The sequence below is a fragment of the Dipteris shenzhenensis genome, chromosome 5 (assembly GCF_047967505.1).
Source record: "Dipteris shenzhenensis isolate YYH24624 ecotype China chromosome 5, Dip_SZ_1.0, whole genome shotgun sequence".
NCBI lineage: Eukaryota > Viridiplantae > Streptophyta > Polypodiopsida > Gleicheniales > Dipteridaceae > Dipteris > Dipteris shenzhenensis.
Window position 1 is genome coordinate 17,999,326 of NC_141600.1, and position 26,339 is coordinate 18,025,664.

The following is a 26,339-nucleotide window of genomic DNA, read 5'->3' on the forward strand; positions in this document are numbered from 1 at the left end:
GTGAAGATGTGGTCTAGGGTGGAATGTTGTCTCTGAAATCCTGCCTGTCCTAGGGCACGCTACCCATGTGCCTCTGTGTGACTACTGATCTCTCTCTCTAGTACAGATCCATAGATCTTGGCCAGAGTGTGGCCAATCATGAGAGTGCGGTAATTCCTAGTGTCCATGGGATCACCTGCCTTGTGCATTGGGACAATGGTGATAGTGCTCCAGGAGGGTGGAAAGCCGTGGCATATGGCGTGGTTGAACATCTGCGTTAGGATCGGGGCCAAAACCTCATGCCCGTGTGCGAAATGCTCCGTCCGAAGCCCCTCATGATCATGTGCTCTCCGATTATTTAGCCGACGGAGTGCCGCCCGCACATTTTGTGTAGTGAACAAGTGGCAGGTCTAGGCATAGCGGACATATCAAGTGGTGCCTGCATCGGAACATCATAGAAGAGAGCATGCGTATGTGTGCCAAACACCCGGATCTGTGATGGGGATAGGCGGCTTCCTCTCCAATAGGAGCCCCCATCCAATAGTAGGATCCCCTCCTTCGTCCATCCTATGGGTAAGGAAAGCCCGCCGCTTGCGGCATGTCAGCCATCGTGAGATCCTCTGTGCCTCAGGTGGTGTCAAGTGGCCAAGGGCTTGCTCACGTGTGAGGTGAGCTCTCATCTCTCTGCACTCATCATCATACCAGGGGTTCTGAGGCATCTTTCCTACTGAAACGCGCCCACGCCGAGTCGTAGGAAAAGATCTGATAGCTGCGTTCGTGACCATTGTGACAAGGGTGTCTAATGCATGGGTGAGGTCTACCTCGTCCCCAAGTAGTAAACCTGGGAGCTCCTGTGCCAAATGACTCACGTAAACGGGGTCAAGGGTCCAGTCAAAGTGGACCTGTACACAAGTGGGAGTGTGGGGGGGCTCTCCATGTGACTAGCGTAGTGGTGGAGATACTAAAGGATAGGTACGAGTGGTCAGTACCTAGCAGGGGAGGGGGCACAACAAAGTCGTGTATCCGTGAGGTGAAGGATAGGGGACCGAGTATGTAATCCATTGTACTAGTACCTCCGCCATGCGGGAAACAAGTGAACCCACTAGATAATGGCCATCTCTGTAGGCCATTATATATGATTAGGTCATGGATAGCCCCCAGGTCAAGTAGATGCCGGCCGTATCCGGTCACGTGTGATGCATCCGCTGAGTGTCTCACTGTCCCAAGCTCTGCAGTGTCTAGTTCTGGTACTATGAGAGAGTTTGATGTAAAGTCAAGTAGGCCCACTTACCTGTCACCTATTGAAGTCACCAAGAAGGAGGTTGTCTCCTAGTCTGGAGAACTCAATGAGATCATCATGTATCGTCTCATATGGGCTGTGTCCCTTCGTAGTAGTGACTGCGTGTGCATAATGTGATGTATCTGGGGGAAAGTAGCACTGCCATGTAGATTGGTCGGGCATCAGGTATCTAGACACGGACCCACATATGTCACGCGTGTTCCTCTCTCCGAAGCACTGAAATGAGGGGTCTCAAATGTGATCTAAAGAGGATGGCCACTCCTCCGGAACCACGCACTCCACTGTCTCCCCTCATTTCCTTCCGGTGGGCTGACTCCCATGTATATCCTACCACAGTGGGCAGTCCTCTCTCTGGACTCTCATGTGTCTCGGTGTAAAAGATCATGTCTCTCCCAGTGTATGTCTCCGAGAATCCTCCTGGGTCAGACCAGAGTGTGCCATTACAGTTCCACACTGCCATCTTGAGTTCATTATGTGCATTCATCCCATTGGTCTGACACCATCATAACTCCCCATCTTCCTTCTCTTCCCTGGCTGGTCTCTCGTGGATAATGACTTTACCATCTCTATATACAGCCCATTTTCCTGCCTCCCTTGCTGCCATTACCCGTACCACTCCCTCCTTTCTGTGCTCTTGCTGTAGGAGGGTTAGATCATCATCGAAATATATCCTGGTCCCTTCAATGCTGCTCTCATGCTCATAATGGTGGACCCATCCATGGCATTCCGAAATTTCAGTACTAAGGGTCTCATTGGTGTTTCAGCTTTACCTACTCTCCAGGCTGTCTCTCATTTGAGATTAACCCCCATTTTAGTAAACAAAACTTGGGCATCTGCCATTGGGGTATCTCCCACCGTCAAGCCCCTTACAAGCACATTCAAGACCTTGCTGGATCTCCTTTTCTCTTCCTCTAGAGTCTCAGAGATAAACTCCTTCTTGGGTGCAACTGATCCTTTTTTAACCACTGCTGTCCATTTAAGCATTTCTTCTTTCCCTTTATTGAGTTGTTGTGTGATCTCAGCATGTTTCCCAATCATCGTGGCCTGCATGGCCACCATCTCTTTTTTGAGAGCTGCATTCTCTGTTCTGAGTATTTCCATGGCTTTACAACTCTCCTCTGACGGCATTTGCATATCCTTCATTTGCTGTAGTTCAACACCCAGTGAATGCATCTTGTCTTGGAGCTTTACCTTCTCATTAATCCATTCTGTTTTTTCTTGTTCCCAGTCCTCTTTCTTGGTCTTTTCTTTCCTACATTCTTCTTGTATTTTCCCTCCCTGTTTTTTAAACTCAGCAAGGGTCTTGTCAACATGGGATTTTTCAGCCAATAAGGCCACATTTGTGGCCTCTAGGCTGTCTATTTTTTCGATTAGCACGAAACATATTTTGTTGAGACATGTGAGCAGAGAGAGAGAGAGAGAGAGAGAGACAGAGAGATGATGATATGATTGGATTAAAGTCCACGTGAGACCCTTCAAGATCTATGAACTGGAAACCTCTATTGACTAACAGTGATCCTTTTACATCCGAACGTTGAAAAGCAATCTTTACAAAAGTTACTATGTTGTGACTATTTGCTTAACTAGCTGGTGTGCTAGACCGAGGACTTTGTTGCGGGTGTCCCAAAACTTCCTTTAGGTAGCCCCCCAGTTGTTTGGTTGGTTGTTCCAAGAGGGATTTTAGATTGTCAGTGCTGCTGCTATTTTTTTCCCTGAAATGTGCATAGGCTCAACACTATAGGAGCACGTGCTGCTGGTCTTCTATCTCACTTATGGGTCAAATTTTGCAGATTCTTGCGTCTGTTGGGATCCTGGGTCTTGCCTACCTGCCCCTTTCCACCTCTAGGTCATGGGAGCTGATCCTTATTTTGCATATTAAATGCCTTTTGAACATTGGTATATCCTCCCAAAGCTATTTTTGCATTTCTTATTTGTCCATTGTAATTTCTTGTTTGTAGAACTACATTTTCGCCCCCGGTCTTGCCATAATTTTTGTAGTGTTTTCTGTGTGACCAAATTTCTGATTTTCCCCTATACCTTCTCTGATATCAGCAGCCTGTATGCCCCATAACTCCATCCACTTCCCCCTTCCAGTCACGCCCTCACACAATTTAACCCTATCGGAACCATGGTCTACACACTAGAATCATGTGCAGGCCCAACCATGCTGATCCAAACTCAATCAGCCCCACTGAGCCCAGGCTAGAGAGCCTCGTGGAAACGGCCAGCCCTACAAGCCAAACCTCACCCCTGGAGTCCCATACCGCCTAGTGAACAGCCACGCTAGTAGCTCCTAGCTCTAGTCCCTCCTTGGCCGGTGTGTGCAACTATGGCCTTGGTACTTCCTTTATAGCTCAGGGCAAAGTGCTCGTCAAGAAAAGCCAAGAAAAGCACCCAAGCGCCAAGAAATGTAAAAAAACTATACTGCTGACCCTTGTTCCCAGGGATAGCATTCTAGCCTGTCATTTGCCTGCCTGTCCCTAGCATGCACATGACACTCTCCCTGTGCCATCTAGTGGTCTTTGTAGCCTCCATTGCTTTAAGTGAGATCCTACCTGGATCCATCTGCTCGAGCTCATTGAGGTAGACCATGTAATGGCACGATGCTTCCCCTTCGAGAGGTATTAGACTAGTGTTGGCCAGTAGGATGGGATAGGCTGCCCATATCTTGACCCCTAACTCTCCTATGAGAAAGTGTTTATGTAATGTTTCTATTCTTCTCCAATAAGCTTTGGAGAGCCTAGGTGCCCACGCTAGGCACCCATAGAGGACCACTATTTTGCACAAGCATGGTGTGCAGGAACTTCTCATTTCCCAATACCATAGGTGTGCCTTCCAACACTTATATTGGACTCTGTATAGAGCTTTCAAAACTCCCATCATTCTCCCTTCCACGCATTGCATTCCACTTGTAGTTGTCTTCAAATTCCAACCCTAGGTATTTGTATGAGGTCATCATGTCCAAAGGTGTCCCTCCGATGAGGAGTCCATCTGTTTATTTCGTGTTCCAATTACCATTACTTTGGTCTCCGAAATATTGACTTGCATGGTTGAGTGTCTGTAAAATTTGCCTAGCCCTTATACCTAGATAAATCCAGGAACATTCCCAAACTCATCCTCTAAAAACACAACATAGTGCAGTTTCAATCTCATGATAGTCACTCACAAGGTTGAAAACCATAAACTCCATCATGCATAGCAGGGACTAGCTACTATGACATCCCCACTGACGTCATCAGCGCCCAACAGTGGGTGTAGACGATAGTATAAAAAAATGCTCTCACACATACAAATCCACACATCCACACATACTTGAGCATCCATTTATACAAAGTCTTCGTACTGAGTTTCTGTCGGCACTCCGGAGGTGAAGGGCAGACTCAGCCATGATGAAGGCTAGCACTAAAGGAGAAGGCTAATCAAAAGGTAGTCCAAAATCTCTTCATTCAAGCTACAACTACTTGTGAAGTCTAAACATTTTCATTTTAGTCTCTCCCCAACAAGCATCTAAATCTAAATCTAGCTGATAGGGCAACGCACCATTTAAGATAGAAAGAATTATCACAACTTTGCCTAGCCCTTGGCTAGTATGTAAATTGACTCATCTCATGGACTACCGATTGCATGCCTAGCCTTGTACTTGTCAAATAGGATTGTAAACAAGCGTCTTGTATAGTGTAGGAAAGCTCAGCTATCATGAGTTGTCAGCTTATCACTGTAGACTAGGGCAAGCAATGGAAGCACAAGAGATGAAGCAATGAAGACAAAAACGAGTTGGTAATGAATTGCTACAATAGAGAAATGAGTACAAAGCACACCCTATATGATGAAACCCTAAGACAGGGTGTCTTAGTGGTACTAATTGTACTAACTAGAACATGTGCTAATTGTACCAAGTGTCCTAACTGCCCCTAACTAGGCCTACAAGCATACTAAGGAATGAGTGGCGCCTATGGATAGCCCATAGAATGGCCTACAAACCCTTCTTCATGGTATGGGCTGAAGTATCTAGACATGTCTCACAATACCTGAAGGACTAATGTCATGGTGGCACATGTTCATCCTGTAGGGATATAGCAACCTATGACTGCACCGAGTATAACATATCAAGTCACAAAAGGTATTAAGTTCAAAGCTTGCCGGAAAGCTTCAAACTTAGGTCGAGGAAGAGCCTTTGTAAAAAGATCTGCCGAGTTGTTTTCAGTGGGAAAATAAGACAACTGAATATCCCCTGACTCATATTCTCTCTCTAACATAGTGATAATGAACCTCAATATGCTTTGTGCGGGCATGGAAAACTAGATTCTGTGCAGCAGCCAAAGCACTCTGACTATTAGTGAAGATGACGGCAGGAGCAGTCTGACATACATGAAGATCTGCAAGTAACTTCCGGAGCCAAACACACTCCACTGTAGCCGTAAACGTGCTTTGTACTCAGCCTCACAGCTAGGAGTAGCAACAGTCTGCTTCTCGCCGAACCAAGAGACACATGAAGTACCAACCATGAAACAATTGCCACTATGTGAGACACGGGTGTCGGAACAACCAGTCCAATCACTATCAGTGAATCCATGCATGACAAGTGAAGACTTGGCCTCATAGAGAAGGCCGAAATGCTAAGTGCCTTTGAGGTACCTGAAGACACGCTTCATGGGCTGCCAATGGTGTGTAGAAGGGCTGTGCATATATCTCCTCAACTGTGAGACAACATACTGAAGATCGGTTCTGGTATGGCATAAATAAATCAAACAACCAATTGCTTGCTGATAAAGAGTGACATCACATGCCACACTACCACCCTCAGATGAGAAGTGAAAACCAGGATCTAATGGTGCAGATACTGTCTTGAAATCCTCAAACTGAAAACGCTGCAAAAGCTGTCCAATATACTTGGAATGTGACATTAAAATACCCCCCTCACTGCTAGCAAATTGATTCCCCAGATAATAAGGCAAGTCAAGCTTAAAAGCTCCAATTTGCTTAGCATGTGTCCCAGTCATAAGCATGTCATCCACATAGAGTACTAAAATCAGAAAATCTGCCCCCCACTACGGATGTAAAGGGTAGCCTCTATAGGGATGTTATGAAATCCCCGACTTAGCAAATGAGCATGTATCCTAGAATACCAAGCCCGGGGTGCCTGTTTCAATCCATAGAGAGCTTTCTTTAGCCAGCATACCTTCCTTTTAGAACCTACAACCTCAAAGCCAGGAGGTTAGGTAACATAGACTTCCTTTTGCAAGTGCCCATGAAGAAAAGCTGTCTTAATATCAAGTTGATGTACCTCCCAATGAAAGTGGGCAGCAAAGGCAATAACAATCTTGATAGTAGTGATCCTAGAAGTGGGGGCAAAAGTTTCCTCAAAATCAATGCCTTGTATACCCACTTAGTCCAATGGCATTCTTGCCAAAAGGCAAGTCACACAACACCCAAGTGTTATTTCTTCTTCTTCTTCCCAAAAGTCGATGCATCATGGGAATGACCAGCATGTGTATGAGGGGGCTTACCAGCTGGAACTTTCCCTTTGCCCATGTTTTTATGCTGTGCACCAAAGGCTTGATCACTAGCCATAGAAGCATTTCCATTAACACGGCTTTGTTCCTCCTGTAATAAAAGAGTAACCAGCTGGTCAAATGAGTAATGGTTGGCATTGCCCATGGCAACCAACCACAAAGTAGTAGCAAAGCCCTGGTAGGAATCAGGCAATCCATCACGTGTCATGGATACAAGCTGAGAATCGAGAACTACCTCATCAATACTTGCCAACCGCTCTTTCAAATCCTTCACACTAGTAAGATAGGCATCTTCAAATCCTTCAACTGCTTACGGAGATAGGCAACTATAGCCTCATTCCGCACCTGATATAAGGAGGCAAGCTGATTTTGGAAAAGGATGATGAATGGGACTAGGAAATGGTCAAAACCAGGCCATGCTGCTTGGGAGATATTGTAGAAGAAGTATACAAGTTGAAGAATGTTCCCACAAAAGACCTGTGTTCTCGAAAATTCATGTCCATCATACAATTGAAAGTGGCAGGAGCATTGGTCAACCCAAATGGCATCACAAGATACTCATATAACCCAAATGTAGTCTTGAAAGCGGCCTTGAGCACATCTTCTAGTCTTACACGGATCTGTGATATCCGCTCTTCAAATCAATGCGGCTGAAAATGGAAGATCCCTCAAGTGTGTCCAGGATGTCATCCATTCTAGGAATAAGGAACATGTTCTTAACTGTGATCTTGTTAAGCGCATGTTAGAAAAAATGCACATTCTCCAAGATCCATCTTTTTTCTACACCAAAAGAACCGTCAAACAGTACGGGGAAAACTAGGCCTGGAAGCATTCGCGGGGGAAGAAGACAAAGGATTTTGGCTCCACCACAAAGAAGGAGAGATGCACAAAGGCCAGGCATGATGGGGGCACTTCAAAGTCAAGGACGACTTTGGACTTTGAAAGTGGCTCTAATGGTGAAGAAAGGACAAGGGGGGGAGATGCCGAGGAGGGTATGGAGAAGGGAGACGACATGCATGGAGAGAGGAGAGGGTAAGTGAGCATAAAAGCACCTTATGTCCTCCTACTAGCGAGGCTGGTAGGTCAATGTAGTGTGTTTCTTGACTGTGTGTTTTCCTACTTGTTGTTGAGGTGGTTGTGTATCGTTGAGTCATTGGAGCTGACTTGGTCAAGGTGCACATGCAAATGGAAGAGGGAAAGCGGCACACGTATGTGTTTAGTCAAGTCAAGGTATAGAAGTGTTTTTTTAGACCTTGTTTGATACTGAGTATTGATGTCATGGTCTTTTTTGCAGGGCTCTCATAATTTTTTTAAGTTGGTGACCCCTCCATCCCTCATAGTAAATGTGTCGCCTAGGCAGCCCCTTCGGCAGCAATTCATTCAGTTGGTCCAATATTTCTTCCCGTTGGGCAGCATTGACCTTGTACAGTGGCATATTCGGTGGGCTACTACCCGGCATAATATCTATGGCATGGTCTTCAGGTCTCTCAGGTGGAACTTCCCCTGGTAAAGATTCAGAAAAACAAACCTGAGACTCAAACAAGAAATCTGTCCGCTTTTTATCCAAGCCAGAAAGAGATGACTAAACATCTTCTTTCTCTTTTCTTTGGCAAAAATCAAATACGCAGAAATAAGTAATTGCGGAAGCAAATAAAGTCAATGGCTAACAACAGTACTAAAATACATTACCTCCAACTAGAATTCGTCTCTGAGCAATGCTTCAATAGCCAGACTAGACACACCCACTGTGAAAATCTAATTGATAGAGTTTTTCCATTCACAATAAAAATGGTTTCTCAACTTCATTAGGAAAACGCACTGATACATACTTGATAAGCAGAACGTACAGATACATATTACAAAAGTAGAAGCTGTATCTTGAGGTGAAACTCCCTCTAGCTCTTCCAAATGAATGTAGAAAAGGCATAGATGCACAAACCCTGAAATACAAAGCCCAAGTCCAGAATCACAAAATGGAGGGACAAACCTCTTGCTGTATCACACCATGACACATGTGGAGAAGTGTTCCCTTGCCACTGTCAAGTTGTTTCTCGTACATTGATCTCGTTATGAGGTTTTGATACTCAATCAGGTTTTGTTGAAAACTGCATAGATTTGAAAAAAAATCAAGAATGACAGATTTATAAGATCTCCCATTAGTACGGGGTACATGTGAAGGAAAGCAGAAGCTATTCTAACTATGGTTTCTAACCACAACTGCTTACAATTGAAGTTAATACTCCATGCACCTTCTGCACATAAATTACATCATCTACCTTCTTGTATATTTCCTAAGAGACTATTTCAAATATGATTCGTAATGCGATCTTTTCACAGTCCAAATAAAACTAAACGCAGTCAATGGAAATAAAACTTACGTTAAGAAGATCTTGACACAGTATCCGACAAAGCCACTTAAAATGGCAAACACCACCCAAAAATCAGCTTTTGGCATCTCCATAGAGGTCATCAATGTAACCTGTCCAGATCATAAAAACATAAACTAAACAAGAGCTTCACTACAATCTGGTGCGACTGTATTTGGCTTTCTGAAACTTTCAGGTCTTGATAACTGGAAAGAACATCTCACCAATCCAAGAACTGATGAAACAAGGAGTTTTGTCCAGTCCATTGGAGTCAAGCCAGGATTCTTTTTCTCTGGCTGTCGAAACAGTACGTGATGTCAAATAAAAGATTAAAGAAGAAAAACCTCTACAAAGAAATAAAATTTGTAAGCATCACTCAAAATTTGGCCAACCCCTTTCAGAATCCTTTGATTATCTTTGGTCAAAACAGAGAATTAGTCAGTCAAGATGTGTCTCAATCCATTTATAAGCATTGTTAAGAAGTCAGGAAAATGCAGGCAGTTTCCTTTCTTCACTTTTTTTGTTTTGTTTTGTGCGCGCAGAGATTATGAATGGATAAGTCAGCAAGTCCACACGTATGATAGCCACATTTAGGCACAAACACTTAGCTCCATCCTTGATAGCAAGAATCAGCTATTATGACATGAAAAATGTTGGCATCAATATCTAATGAGAGACGTAGACCATATTAAGATAGTCCACAATGGACTCAAGATTCGGCGCTTTCTCAGAAACATGAGTAAGGATGAGTCTTGTCACAAGGATGGGATGATTAAATACATCTAAAAGAAAAGGGGATTTACATCAAACGGCAAAGGCAACCTGAAAAAATACCTAGCCTAGGTTCTCATGTAATAAGAGAGACAGCAATGCGACACATAACAGTATAGCTGAGAACTCAATACCCACATGAAAAATAGCTAAATAGCTCAACTTGAGCCTAGGGTCATAGAAAGGGTCCACAACTTGAGCTCAAACCATGAGCAAGACCCCAAGAAGATCTGTCAGCCTAGCCATGCCATGTTCCACATGCATCTCATGCAAGCTAGGTTAGCTTCTACATAAGGATAGACATCAAATAGTGTTTCCTTTGGCCGCCATTTAAATACAGCAAGGGACTAAGGCTATATACAAAAATGAGTGCATCCTCAAGACATACCTTGGTAGTATAGAATGTCGAAGCTTACTACTACTTGGATCTATCCTTTGTCAAGCCATCACTTCGAGCTCAAGGGAGAGCTTGGATTAGCTTCACAACCGGGTGGGGATTCATGATGTCAAATGTCCTATGATCTACCACACCGGCAAACATGGTAATGGAATCAGACCATTCATATTGAATCACAATGAAAGAAAGCTTAAAAGCTCCTCTCTATCAAAGTGAAAAATGTACATTTCATAGCTTAAGCATTGATTTTGCAGCTTTGCATTGAAAATTTATCGCTCAATCTCTGTAAGAAAATGTCCCTTTAAGGATTGAAGTAATCATCGTCACAACAGAAGCTATGTTGTTCCAAAACTTCTAGAGAGAGTCCCACTCAAGAATGTAGTCACTCAGATTTGTAGCCCAAGTGGGTTGAACCCTTGCCTCTCGTTGGGAGGTCTTGGCTTCAAGCCTACTTTGCTTTTATTGTTTTTACTCTGCTTTGCATTGGTAAAAGAGAACTGTGGGGATGCCCACAAGGGACTAGGATTAGTCCAAGAACTAGGAATGTATGCATTTCGCTAGCCTTTAATGGCCTAAAGTGTTGGTGTTTGTGTAGGACTTGGAAGAGTGCAAAAAGGCTCGCAAATGATGGAGCAAGTGCCAAAAAGTAGGTCCCACAAGACAAAAAGCACCAGGCTAAACTAATGAGGGCCCCACAGGGTTCTAGAAAGGCTAAAAAGTTGCCCCAAGGTGGGCAAAAGCAGGAAAGCTCAAATGACCTTCCGGGGGGGCCAGCCCTTCTTTCTGGCCCCTAGTGCTGTGCATTGTCTCCCAGTCTTCTTTTATTGCTGCGAATTTCTTCTACTGCTCCCCCACACCTCCTAGATTGCTGTGTGATTTATTCCAGCACCCGAATCCTTGCCCCTTTACACGCACAAGAGCCTGCGATTTGTGTTCCATCCATCAGAGGGCAAACCTACCTATTGCGATTATAATTTTCAGCCCTCCCAAGTGCTCCAGGTATACTGCAAACTGATCCAGGGAGCCCAAACCTTGCTGTGAATTGCTCCAAGAGGCCCAAATTCTGCTGCGAATCGATCCAAGTGGTCTACTTCCTGCTGTGATTTGCCCAACATCCCCTCTATTGGCAGCGAATTGATTGCAGGGTGGTTTTGGGAGTCCTTGGCTGATTTCAGCTGCTGCTTTGCACTTCGCAGAGGTGCAGTAAATAAAGACAGAGGATATGATAAATGCAGAAGTGCAGTAAATAAAGACAGAGGCTACTGTAGAGGTGGATACAAAGGTCACAAAGAGATTAAGGAACATGAGGCCACGCGGGATCTGATAAATGCAGAAGTGCAGTAGATAAAGACAGAGGTTACTGTAGAGGTGATAAATGCAGAAGCTCAGTAAACAAAGAGATTAAGGAACATGAGGCCACCAGGATAATGCACTTAAAATCAGGATCGGGGGGCTACCCGATGGTGGCTGGTACATGGAAGACTCATTTTTTGAGAGCTTTGCATATATCAAGGCGGCATTCCCAGGGGTATTGAAAGGGCAGCCATCAAGATGGGACCCACACTGTGATATGATGAATGCAGTGCAGTAAATAAGACAGAGATTACTGTAGAGGTGGATACGAATGTCAACAAAGAGACTAAGGCCACGTGGAATAATGCACTTAAAATCAGAATTCTGCAGACTTAGCTCAAGAGAAGTTGCCCACCTTGGCTGACTACCCGGGCAGTAAGGTGGAAGGATCACTGGACAGAGAGTCTACATAAGCTCAGAGGAGCATGTGGGCTCAGGGATTTAGTAGGGCTAGGCAGATAGTAGGAGAGCTTTGGTAAGATCGGAGGACCACAGTTTAGTGGGACTCTGCATCTCTCGTGTATTGTGTCCGGTTTTTTATGGAATTATATCATTGTGGATTCTATATTTGCCTTGGATGCACTGTCTATTTACTGGCTTGCACACACATCTATGGTTGTGAAGCACACACATGTAAAGAAGTTTGTAGTGAAACACTTCCGCGGGACGCTCTATCAGTCTTCCAATGCCGGATACCCTCTGTAAGGATTTCATTTCTAACAACACCACCCTGCCATCTATTTCAATATGCTCATCTCCCCCTCCTTCCTTAGCTTTTGTCCCATTTCTTTCCAGAAAATAGCAATATATGTTCTTGATTTTTGACTTCAGGTAGATGAAGTACCATCCCAAGGTGTATCAAGTCCTTCCATTAGGTTACCAAAACGGAGGATACCACATGCATACTGGTTAGTCTTATGTTTTGAAAACATCTGCACACTAAACAATTTTTGAATCAATCTGCAAAAGAGAACATGCAAATCGAAAGGCATCAGGCATTCTCAAGCAGAATAACAACACGAAGAATCCTATTAGTGATCATCTTATCACTATCAAGTCATTCCATTAGGTTGCCGAAAACAGAGAATAATACATGCACACTGGTTTGCTTTATGTTTGAAAACATCTGCAGACCGAATGATTTTTCCATCAATCTGCCTTGCAAATCGTAAGGCATATGGCATTCTTACGCAGCATAACAACATGAAGAATCCTAGTAGTACCATCTTATCAAAATTCATGGGCAAAAACCTGGAAACCGAGGACAAGAAACCATCTGAGCTATAAGGGAACATCAATAGTCATAGTACTTGTCTACAACTCAGCTCAACCAGCTGTCTTAGAGGAGAGTCCTGTCAATGTTCTCTCGACAAAAAATAACCAGATGTCATTACATTTTTTTGCCTCAGGAAAAACCTCATATGCATCATCACCAGCCCTTTTGGCAGTGAGGATAACAGCAGGCCATTCCCATGTGATGACAATTACTGAATCTAGCCGTAGAGAATTCATTTTGTGATCCTATATTCACAATTCATCTGCAGCGTTATGAGTTCCTTTCTTTTCTTTTGTAAGAATGGATAATTATTTCCTTTCAAAGTCTTTAACTAATCTTGCGATCACTCAGCTTGCAAATTCCACATTTTGAACACCCTGCTATCTTGTATATCTTTGAGTTGAAGTTCAACAACCACCATGCTTCCAAGTCCAAAGCAAGGCCTTCCTTGTATACGTGAGAATTGCAATAGCACGGGTTTGACCAATGTGCAACATTGCAATACCATCTTTTGGCTAGACCTGTTTTCACATTCAAATATGTCTAGTTTTATTTCAAACAAGTGTCACAAACATCATGATTCATTACATGCAATAACAGCCAGAATTCAAAATAATTCAGCACAATACTTGCAGTCAAATCTTTTTGTGGGTATTTTCTGCATCAAGAAGATACCCAAAAAGGTTTGGCTGCATGTTTGCATGAGTGCATGCACGAGATCAAGCAGAGGATGCACTTTCAAAAGAATTAAAACAGCATGACCCACCAAAATTCCAAATAAAACAATGAAAAAAATTATGTTTGTACTGATGTTTAAAAGACCCTTCCGGTACTTGCAAATGTATCTTAAAGAGAAATCGGAAACAAAGAGAGAATTTAAGAAGATCCCAAAACTTCGACCCACCAAGACAATCTCCATATCAGCCATTGGAATATGTGTGAAATGCCTCATATAGATGGCTCGATCTTCAAACTGTGATGAAGACTTTGACGGAGGTGCACGCCTTTTAGATACATATGCACAAATAAAGTGTTAATAGTCCAAAAATATTTCGGAAGAATTACATATGATCTAGCAAATGCCTTGGACATGTACACAATTGTACCTATACACAAGAATCATCCGCTCAAAAGTAGGCTCCTGGACAGTAGTTTTGCTCATGAGATTTTTGATGCTGCAAGAAAAAAGCAAACAACATGCATCATTCATCTCACATTTTCCACTGACTTCTTTGTTACCAAAAGAAAGAAAGTTGATTCTGACTTTATGACACAGCCCCTTGAATATGGCTAGATTCCGACAATGCAGCAAATGGGGCCAAGTCACATGTCTCCTAGCTAGGATGAGAAGAGAATAAAACATTCTAGAAGTGCAAAAGCTCATCAAAATCTTTTACGTGCTCTCTTAGATACACATTAATTTGAAAAATACTATTTTTTCCAAAAAAAAAATTTACCCTTCTCATGAAAGCCAATTTTTTTAATGCATTTCTTTAAAAAGTGAATTTTTTTAAAACGAATCTTTATAAATGGTTTTAATTTTGCCATCAATTCTCTTGAAGGCTTAAGAAGGGTGTCGCACAATAAGAAGGGTGTCACAATTTTTAAATGCTAGTCAAGGATTTGCATTTTAAAATACTGTCAAGAATTTGCATTTGCTTCAAACCATCGTTATATAGATTGTGGTTAGAAATTAGAATATATATGCCACCACTATTCCTGTTGATTAAGTTTTGAAGTACGAAATGGGTAAGATTTGGCTTATGGATTTGCAGGATTCAGCGTCCCAGCTATGGCTATATATCAGAGTGGCCTCCTCTTCATTTGACATCTAGCTCTGGCTATATATAAGAAAAATGACGGGTAGGAGGTGCAGCTAAGGTGGACATAATGAAGTAGAGAAGGAGGAGATAGTTGACATCAGAGCGAGTGGTCGCAACAATCAACCTATTACGAGTGGCAACAGAATGAAGGCCCAAAGTAGAAGAGCCACATGATTTTTCCCAAAGGCTTCACCGATGAAGAAGGCCAACGCAAAGTCAAAGAGCCGAATTAACCGAGTCGGTGGCACCTGCGCAAATTGCTTATGGGAGTAGTTAGAGGATGCTACCACATCGAGTTTAAGCATTTTAAAGTTCAGATTCTCTTAAGGTAGCACCTTTGTTAAACGTGGACATGATTTTGGGGCAGCCATGGCACTACACCCATCTCAAGTTGGTGCAGCCATGGCACTACAACCATCTCAGGTTGGTGCATCATCATATGCACTCGGTTCTTATTTGAGAGTGGCAAGTGGTTCGGCAGAAACAACAAGCATGCTATGCCTTTATCTCAAGCTCAAAGAGTTGCGGTCATTACTCATACACCGTCTTCTAATACATCATCGCCACAGGCAGTGCAAGGCTTTCACACACCGAGCTCCGTAGTTTCTCCAAAGACAAAGAGTTGAGAGATGTTTGTCGATGCTGCCAAGCTCTGGTTTCTTTTCGGCCAACTCATCTTAATTATCACTCTCATTGGTGAAGGTGCATGGTGGAGAGGGAGAGAGAGAGGGTAGGCTAGGGAGAGAGAGAGACAAAATGAAATCGAAATGAAATAGCAAGAGCAATGAACAAAATGAAAGTACTCACATGTAGACCAAATAGCTTGTAGACTTGATAATTGATTGATGTGACAAGTGACAAGTACAACTCTTATATAGAGGACACACTTACATATGAGTACCATGTATATGGGATAACTCCCAATGTGACACGTGGCATCCATAGGACACACTAGACTAAAACTAGAGTCTAGGACTCACTAGAACGAACCAAAATTGACTCAACTTGACTCGATTTCCTAACACATCCCATGGAGGAAAGGTGAGTGACTACTGGAATGGAACCAAGAACATAACATGACAATGACGGTCTAGAACTAGACATGGCTCCCATGCTAACTCAAAGGCAAGTGAGCATGGCTTAGAGGCTAGTGAGCATGGTATAGACTCAGAGGCTCACCTAGCATGGCTCAGAGGCTCATCATGCATGGATGCATGACCAACTCAGAGGTCTAGGAGATCAATGCACCAACATCCTGGAACTCACATGCCACGCCTGATAAATAGACCTATTAAATCCAATACATCGCTTCCACAGTGCATCCCCCTCTTCGCTCCAGGGACTAATTAGGAACATGGAGCCAAACACCATAAATATAAAAGCAATACATCATTTTAGGAGGACTATCCAAGGCAGAGAACCTTATTGACTCAACACACATAATTTATTCCATTCATTTTTTGAAACAACCCAGGGCAGAGTACCCAAAATAGAACATATATATATATATTTATTAGGGACATGGAGCCAAACACCATAAATATAAAAGCAATACATCATTTTAGGAGGACTATCCAAGGCAGAGAACCTTATTGACTCAACACACATAATTTATTCCATTCATTTTTTGAAACAACCCAGGGCAGAGTACCCAAAATAGAACATATATATATATATATATATATATGTTCTATTTTGAAAATAGAACATGCTTAGACAATATATGGACCATCATCTCCATCGTCCTCTGGAGGGAAAGAGAGATGTCGGATTTCAGCAGTAAGAGCATGAACTTGTGTAGGAGGGTCGTCATCTTCATCGTCACTTGTGGCGGCTACAACCCAACTGGCATGGTCCTTAGTTTGTTGTTTGGCAAGCTTCTAGTAGCATCTGTCCTCCGTATAACCGAGCTTGTTAGGAAAAGTGCACTTAAAAGGCTTGAATGGCTTTGATTTTCCATGGGTTGGTATAGGCCTGGGTTTCCATCTACTAGTGGAGGCAAGAGCCTCTGTAGTATCTAAAGAAGATATTGAAGAATCTTTGTTCCGGCGATCTTTTTCAAGAAGAAGAGTCACCATATCATCAAAGGTAGTCGTGGCAAGCCTGAGTATTTCAAGAGTATGCTCAAAGCGAGTGACTGCTTTCATACTCTTCATGAGGACAACCATTTTGTCCTCATCGTCTGGGGGACACTTTAGGCTGGTTGCACAAGAGATTGCATTTTTACTAAATGTGCACTCAAGGTATCACTATCCTCCATTTTCAACCTCCATTTTCAAATTATAAAATTGCAACTTTAAGAAAACCTTGGAGTTTGTGATTTTGTTTCTTGAGACACGCCCACATCGCCTTGGCCGTTAATTTGAAGTTGATGTGATGAATCAAAGTATCATCGAGGCAAGTCCGATGATAGCAATAGCTTTTGAGTTGTGTTGCTTCCATGTCTTGAGTTGTTGAGATACGTTGTGGAAGTATCATCCTCAATAGCATCCCATACATTTTCTTTCATGAGGAGCAACTGAACCTTAGTTTGCCAAGTAGGGAATCCTTCCCCCTTGAACTTCTCCACGAGCAATGAGTTTGAAGAGAGAGAACTCATTGTGTACCTCGGCAAATGGCAACTTCAGTCTTCAGCACTTTAGGAGCGGGAAAAGAGATGAAACTGAGAATTGAAACTGCAAGCTGAAAAGGCTGAGGATAGAGATGTCATCATGCGGGAGATGGAGCAGAAATTTGTGGGCAAAATGAGGATAGCTCAGCTCATGTGGAGGAGAAGAGGCAATGAGCAGCAATGGCACACATAATAATGCCAATGGTCGATGTAGCAACAGCTCTCTTCAAGTAGGTCGTTTCTTCAAAAACAGGCTCCGAATGAGGTCGTGTAAAAAGGGCTCTTACCCCTTTATATATATCAAAACCCTAAAAATTAAAACTAATCATTAATTCGCCAAATTTTTTGAAAAACATTTACCATGAATTGAAAGGAGAAAACATCAAAAGAAATAACATTTCAATTTAATCGTCCATCATCTTTTGAAGCAATAACTAGGATTTGACAAAAAAATAAATGTTGCACTAGTCAAACACATTGTTAGCAATCTTCAAAGTTGTAGGAGGAATGAAATTGGCACTATGCATGCACTTCTCCGCACAGCGGCTGATCTTACCACCATTTAAGGTAAAGTAGAAGGAATATGACATGCCGTCTTCCATGACCAATAGGTGTTCTCGCACATCCCTTAGAGTCCATTGCGATGTGACATTCACTGTTTTTGAGCAAAAAATGGGCTGTTTTGAGCCAAAAACGAGCTGTCTTTTTCCTCTATGAAGACGCCCACAAATTCTTACAAGAATGGTGACCGAGTTGCTCCTTTTCACGTGGGCAACAAACCAAGCTCCATAGCTCTCGAAGGTGAGGCTAAGGTAGGAGAAGAGAACACGATGGGGAGAAAGGAGTGGAAGGGAGTTCAAACATGGAGGAGACGATGGCTTCCATTTGCGGGCTTCCCTCATCCTCTAGATTGAGCATGGAGAAGGGAAAGGTAGGAAAGGAGGCTTTGATACCACATGAAGGTGCATGTTGTGGAAAGGGAGAGAGAGAGAGGGTAGGCTAAGGAGAGAGATAATAATACTCAAAGAGAGACATAATGAAATGGAAATGAAATAGCAAGAGCAATGAACAAAATGAAAGTACTCACATGTAGATCAAAGAGCTTGTAGGCTTGATACTTGATTGATGTAACGAGTGACAAGTACATCTCTTATATAGAGCACACACACACATATGAGTACCAATGCATATGGGATAACTCCCAATGTGACACGTGGCATCCATGGGACACACTAGACTAAAACTCACACTATGACTCACTAGAACAAACCAAAACTGACTCAACTTGACTCCATTTCCTAACAATTGGCAGACCAACACATCATCATAATCGATGTCATCATTGGGTTCATGTCATCTTGCACATCTTCATGCCCCCAAGGAATGTGGGCGCCCTCCTTTCTATCAACCCTCCGGATGGATAGCACATTTTTAAACGTGACCACAACCAGAATAGATAATACCAAGAAGACTAAGGTTATGTGTGCCCAAGCGGCATGCGTATTGAAACTTCTAAAGATGAGTGCTTTTGTTTGGTTATTGTAACATGTCTATGTGTTGCAGCCTGTCTTGATGTCTAACATGTTGTTGCTTTATTATTACTGACATTAATATAGTGAGAACAGTTTGGTAATATATGTTTACCATGAGTAAATTCTATGTGCGGCACCAAGTGTGGCTAGCACATGAGCTGTTTGACAAACTTCCAATTCAAAATGAAGTCTATTTATTGTTGCCGAGGTGTCTGATTATGAATAGATAGGTGGATGTGTGAGTGTTGGCATGCACGTGTGTGTGGTCACACATTTGTACATATCTCTTGCATGAGGTCAATGCCTTTTACTAGTTGCACTAAGGAATTCCACATAATTCTATCTTTTGAACCCTTGGAGAAATGTATTCTTTGATATAGACATCAGTTACAGATGGTTTATTGCTAGAGAGAGAGAGAGAGAGAGAGAGAGAAAGAGAGAGAGAGAGAGCCTTTCCCCCATCACCCTTGCCTAGATGGAGGTCGGAAGGACGCATCATGGGTGAGTGTTGTTATCCAGATATCAAAAGTATTGATACATTTATAGAAAAAATGTATCAATATCTTTAGAACATTTCCCGACACACATGCACACACAGGGATTTGGGGGAGAAGGGGTGTTGGGGATGTTTAGAGATGACATGAAACAAAAAGACTAACCATGGGTACAATGTGGCTCGAGGCTTCATTAGATGAAATTGAATTCTTCTTTTTTCAACCATGACCTTGAAGAGGAGGTATACATGAAGCAGCCAGCTGAATTTTTGCTCAAGAGAAGGACAACAAAGGCGAGTTTATCGAGTCATTGTACAATTGAAGCACATACGACAGTTGAAGCACATCCCGTGGTTGAAGCATGCTGCATGGTATACCAAAATTGTTGGTTTCACGTCTAGCATTGGCATGTTTCACAAAAGATTGATGGTGTCTTGTCTAACATTGGCACTTTGAAAGTAAATCTGAATCCAAATCTTTATGTGTTGAAAGAACATAAAAGCATTGTTGCAGTTAAAAGTTTACTGCATGATGTATTGAATGATTTCCTACTAAAGTCCTTTTTTAAATACAAAAATAAGCATATACATAGTTCATAATAAATTACAACACACCTACATACAATCTACAAATATGTAAATGATGAATTGATTCAAACACTTGAAACACCAAGGTTTGGTTTTAGATTGAAATTTGACAACAGATATTAGCTAGAGCCCACAACCTACAAACATTGAAGGTTCAAAACTTCAAATTTTAAAAACCAAGATTAAACACATCTTGATTAGTGTCAAGAGGGCAACTCCCAATGACTACTTACAATGTCAACGTCTAAGTATAGTCTAGACCCTAGACAGAACTCAAATGGAAATCAAGAAGAAAGCAAAGGACTGAGTAAGGTAATGGGCCAAGAGTAAACTACTTAGTGTCCAATAGCAAAGCACAAAAGTGAATATTAAATCGTTAAACCATATGATATAGACCATAAACTGGAATCTATGGATTCCCAAAACAAAGCAAAAAACCAAAATTTCAAAAAACGTTTTTTTTTTTTTAAAGACTTGTATAATACATGTTCTTTCTTAAATGTCATACGTGTATTATAGATTAGACATGCATGTCCAACCATCCCCGAGTCAAGAAGGATGGGAATTATGAGTCCTCAGATGACATGGGTCAAAAAATTATGGTGAGCCGTATTCGTAACCCTAAAATGCTGCGACTAGACTAAGAGCTCCCCCTTGTATCAAATGTCTTACAATTTATTTGTTTCCATTTTTTCTAACACCTCTCTTCAGGTCCAACATCCCTTATCAAGATTGTATTTACATAAGGAATAGAGGTGATACTCCCTTCAAGGCTTAACCCATTGGGAGTCGACTTGGCTTTCATTAGGTTTCATGGAGCATGGAGGCATTTCTTTCAAATGTGACCTCTTTTGGAGAAACTGAAGCCACTTGCTAAACTCTTTGGCGAGTTCTACAAATGTACTTCAGTTTTCAGCTAGTTGGTAGAAATTTCAAGGTTAATTTGGTTGTTCTTTTACTGATTTCTAAACCTACATGATGCCACTGAAGGAGGCATGAATGCATCTTACGAACTATGAACCTCTGTAAATAATACTACCTGGTTCTAACTGAAATTCATCATATGATCAATTGCCCACCCAAAGCAAGGTAATAATAATATGGCAAGTTAGAAGGCCTTCAGATAAGAAGCATTGCCCAATATTGCCATGAACCAAGATCCTCAACGCAGAGTATCCCCCAATGGATTTCAAAATAAAAAAATCACCTTGATTGGAGGTCCATTAGGACCCTCTTGAGAACATACACTTTCAAGATTTTATAAATCAGTATATACATTGATGTCAAGGTTTTTATGTTTAACACAAGCCTCAATTGTGAGCAAATGATAACACGATGGGAGCCACACTTCACACATTGTAAAGATGCACTTGGTAACTACTTAAAATAGTGGCATCTTTCTAACCATAACCTAAGCTACTATGCGAATATGATATGAAAGTTTTGTCCCTAAGTGAGAGGAATCGGAGAAATCCCCACATGCGATGCGGTTCTTTAAAGATGTGTACGTCAAGGAAACCCTAACTCTAGCGACTTCTATACAACTCAGACCAGTCCTGAATTTCATACGTAAATCCCACACATTTTAGCTTTGACTTCTCACTCATTCTCGCATCCAATCATTGAAATAGCCCTCTACCATTATCATGAACCGTGTCCTCCTTCTCAACACAAGAAATGTTGGTCAGGGGGTTGTTATTGGGCAACCGAATAAGACTCGCTTGGGGGTGAAGGTCCCCCATTGGACCCTTAAGGTTGTGTCTCTCACCCTTACCCTCTTTTGTGTTTCTAATTCCCTTCATCATGTGGTTTCTTTAGCAGTGGATATGTTAAGTTAAATTTAAGATAATAAATTATGCCATGAAGTGAGAATTCAAGAGTAAGATATCTTTTCAATTGTTTTCCCGAGTCTTAACAACTAATTTGAGCTTGTGAATACCATTGTTTAAAGTGTTCCAAAGTGAAATGGCATTCTTAACGTTCATAATGGAGACAATGATGCATGAGCTGTAATACAAGGTGTCTTGTTGGACTTGAGGGCTTAAATCAATGGAGCCATTGTTTTTTAATAACAATTATTTAGCTACTAGATCTTCCAACAATGGTCTTTTAATCAACATGGCATTGACGTAGAATAAACCTAGCAAGACCAATAGTGGGATGCATAGGGAAAAGGGAATCCATTAACAAACAGAAAATAGCAAATGTCAAGTTACGTCACCTGAGATCCAAGTTTTGTATACGTATCCGCTCAATATACATATCTTGCCCAACCTCACCGCTTCCATTTGGTATGTTGTTAACAAGTCTATTGGCACTTGTGTTGTCTATACCAACACTTCTATGGTCCACTTGTTTGAATGAGATTACCCTTCCCAATCTACTCACAAGGAAATATTGCGATCTATAGTTAGAAAAGGATTGCATTCAAATGAAACAAGAAAATATGATGAAACTTGAAATACAAACCTTAGCTTATTAAGCATTCTATCCCAAAGTCGTGAAATCAATGAATTTACTTTCTCTGTAAAAAAGTAGCCTGTAGTTTGATCAATTCCAATCCCTTGCCGAAAAATGACATACTACACACAAAAGAAAGATTTTGAATGTCAATGTCAATTTCCATGCTTTACACAGGTACAATTCATCCAATCTTTAATAAAATTTTAAACACAAATCATGAGTTTTAACTCATAAATAAATTTAAAATAATATGAAATATAAATCCATTAGGCCATACTATATACAAAAAACGTAAGTTCACTTAACGTAATTTGACATGAATAGTATCTTCATGTTTTAGGAACTGTTATATACTTAGGGCAGTTTATAGTATAGATAGCGAAACCTTTCCTTCACGTGCAAAAAAAGACATACGAACCCACCTGGCTTGCAAACTTAGGGACACCATCCTTTGGATTTTCAGCAAAATATCGTGTAAAGAGCTTACTGTCCAACTGATTCCAATTGTGATTTCACAAAAGGACACAAAACGTTAGATAGGGCATCAATATTGAATGTCAAATAGACATTCCATATTCTCTAGATTGAAAGAAAATTCAAGCATTCATTGAACATCACCTTTGAGCTATCCACTGCAATTGGAAGGTTCAAAAGGTACTGGCCTGAATTTGCTATCTCCACCTCTTCATCAGTCAAAATTTTGTAATTGCTTTTCTCCATAATCTGATGTCAAATCACAAAATGAATAACAGCCCTCTCTCCACCCACACCACCCATACACACCCAAAACCCCCCCCCCCCAAACACACACACACGGAGGGAGGGAGTGGGGGGCAGGAGGGGATTTGGGAAAGAAGGGGTTGAGGCCGCCAGGGGGGGGGGGTGTGGGAGGGGAAGAGAAGAGAGAGAGAGAGAGAGAGAGAGAGAAGGTGGGGAGTTGGAAGACAACTGAAAACTAGACTCAAAAGAAAAAAAGTGAACTACTCATAAGCCAAGCTATTTTGTTCTCATTTGTACCCAAACCATAAGCCATGCAAGGCCTTAGTTCACTTTATTTTCCATATTTTGTTGTTATCATATTTATTGGGTATCTTGTCATTGGACTATTTATATTCTCTCTTTTTGAAAGGCAAATATGTATAGGAAGACATTTCATTTTGCAGAAAGTCTATCTGAGATCATATAAAGTTGTGGACATTTTAGCAGGCTACAGTTTTGATACACTGCAATTTTTTACATGGTTCAATTGTTTAGATGGTGAAATAATGTCAAAAGATCATGGAAAAGCACTATGGACTGGTTTTTGTGCTTACATTTCCGTGTCGAATTCTGACATGCAGGTTTGAGGTCCAGAACAGCAGGTTTTGGCAGATTGAGATGAAGACATGAATTATAGAGAATTGACAAATGGTTAAAAAATCATCTTGTTGATTAATCCAAATTCCACACCATTTTGGGAGATACAAGGGTCCAAAGATGGTTTATTTTCAAATCTTAAATTATAATGTTTTCATTCTATTTTATTTCTCTTAAAAAACGGTTAAAATAAAATAGAATGGGTGCAAACTCATCTGTGGAAGCCGCGGACAAGTTTGCGCCCATTCTATTTTATTTTAACCTTTTTTTAAGAGAACCTTTCTAAATCGAGATTATGGGTTTATTTCTGAAAATCGAGTTCCAGATTGAGGAAAAAGTAGATTTGCAGATGCAAAAAAAGATGGATTTTGGAAGAACAGGTTCCTCTCCACAGCTTTTGCAAGAATGATTGACACATAGACTTTGAGGCAATTTTGGACAGATCTAGAGTGAAGAATCAATTGAATTCAGATTGAGATTGAGTCTCTGAGGCACAGATTTTGATATTGACAAAATCGTGATTCATATTCGACCTCCAAGGGTTAATGCCTATGACTTGGTGCCTCACATGCCACCATCCAAGTGCAGTGGATGGCTCATTGGGGGATAGATGCCAAATCTCCCAAACATAAAGGTCACCATTAAGAGCCTGTCACACACAAAACTTTACACAGACATGGCAAGAACCAAAGAAGACGATGGCACTTTATAAGAGGGAGATTAACCAAGTGTTGATCTAGAGTATATAGAATACTCACGAGAAGACTCTCAAGGAAAATGAGAACATGCAACATCTAGCATGAAGGATGAGCATAAGCACTCTTAATATGCCATGCATACCAATCCATCCAAGAGAAGCACAACATGAGACAGTAACACCCAAGAATCTGTAGCGTCTCTTTGAAAGACCATCAAAAGAAGGGAATTATAGGTAAAGGAGATTACGAAATTAGGAGAAAAGTCCTAGACATGGCATAGACCCTCACCAGACTTACTTTGCATGCAAGTTACTGAACTTCAAAGTCTGCCAGCTGCAAATAGAGTTGTAATATAAATTTGATCAGTATGAATTTCTCATGCTAGGAGCAAGGAATCGAGAAAGAAAACGACTCAATAGTCCAAGACACTTAACATTCTCATTTGTACCCAAGCATAAACTGCGATCCAAATGGAGTGGTGGATCACTGGGGTCATATGTCTCAGCTCTCCAAAAAAGACCATTTAAGAACTTGTGGACCGTTTTAGACAAGATAGATGGAACCAAAGCAGCCATTGAGTTCTATAAGAGAGAGATCGACCATACATTCATCAACAGCACATTAAAAACTTGGGATCAGACACAAGTCTCTTTTAGAAACACCAAATAACTATTGTAGGGTGTACAAACCCTATGGATTCGTATGGAACAATGGGGATTTGTGGATTGGCAAGAAAGATACCAAGCCCTACTGGTTGTGAGATAACCAGCATATGTATTGGAGTCCACCCTATGCTGTGTCGTGTTTCTATGTCTCAATCTCTATTTTCATGTTGAGCTCTAAAATTTTGTAGAAGTCAAAGTTGTCTTCAATTTTCATTTCATGGCTATTTAAGATTCTAAGTGTTAGCTAAATAAATCATTGAAAAAGCACTTCTTCTATAACACGACTCTAACAAACCTTGAGTTTATTGTTGCTTTATCTATAAGCACATGTTGAATCTCACACAATTCCAGCCTGTCAAAACTGCCAATGTTTGCACAGCCCATGTGGGGGCATGTGCGCATAGCACATGTACAAAAGTGTGTGCCTTCTATTTGTCCTTTGTCTATACCATATCTACAGCCCGTTGTCCTCATATGAAGGCTCAAAGGCAGGGCACTAAGTCCATGCCCATGTGTTATATGAGGTGTTCTAAGCCCATGCCCAGGCATTGTATGAGGTGCTCCATCTACTCTCACAAGAGCCATTTTGAGCACTTTGAAGGTGTTCTCTGCAGTTGGCTCTGCAGTCCAAGCAAATAGACTAACGTGACTAGCTCATCTAGGATCCTCCCTCTAATGACATGGAATTGAACCTCAATGTTCTCATTTTCTCCACTGCAGAAGCCGTTGGTGGTGTTCAAATCTCCCTGCAGCCTCCTCCTACTCCCCTCCCTCCCAGCCTCAGCCCGACCCCATCCCTTGGCACCCCCTGTATTCTATGATTATTTGTTTGGCTATTATTATTTTCTGGTTGGCTGTAATAATTCTCTAAGTGGCTGGAATTATGGTATTTGATGGCTATTAATTGCTCACCGCCCTTTGGAGTTTCCCGAAGGCTGGTTTCACAATGATATCATCAAAGAATGTTCCCACAAATTTTGGTACTTCTGCAAAATTGAAAGAGAAAAGAAAGAGTTGCTTTTTATGAAGCACATAGTGTGGTACTTGAAGTGCCGTCTAGTTAGTCGGGTTGAGAAGAAAGGATCCATTACCATTGGAGAGAAGTATGAGGCAAAACATTTAGGGTTAATACCCTCATGCTCCCCCCCCGGCCCT

At 41.6% G+C, this 26,339-nt stretch overlaps 1 protein-coding gene across 2 annotated transcripts in view; it reads right to left on the reverse strand.

Moving 5' to 3' along the window:
- The window catches only part of LOC147901700 (aminopeptidase (DUF3754)), a 58,245-nt gene that overhangs the window by 13,046 nt on the left and 18,860 nt on the right, over positions 1 to 26,339 (reverse strand). For both annotated transcript variants that reach the window (XM_087374541.1, XM_087374542.1), the window contains exons 5-13: positions 23,084 to 23,188; positions 22,888 to 22,959; positions 22,472 to 22,584; positions 22,224 to 22,382; positions 14,062 to 14,130; positions 13,860 to 13,959; positions 9,383 to 9,454; positions 9,171 to 9,271; positions 8,780 to 8,897 (exon numbers count right to left, since the gene is read on the reverse strand). In XM_087374541.1, the coding sequence (XP_087230667.1) occupies positions 8,780 to 8,897; positions 9,171 to 9,271; positions 9,383 to 9,454; positions 13,860 to 13,959; positions 14,062 to 14,130; positions 22,224 to 22,382; positions 22,472 to 22,584; positions 22,888 to 22,959; positions 23,084 to 23,188 (909 nt within the window). The remainder of the gene's footprint in view (positions 1 to 8,779; positions 8,898 to 9,170; positions 9,272 to 9,382; positions 9,455 to 13,859; positions 13,960 to 14,061; positions 14,131 to 22,223; positions 22,383 to 22,471; positions 22,585 to 22,887; positions 22,960 to 23,083; positions 23,189 to 26,339) is intronic.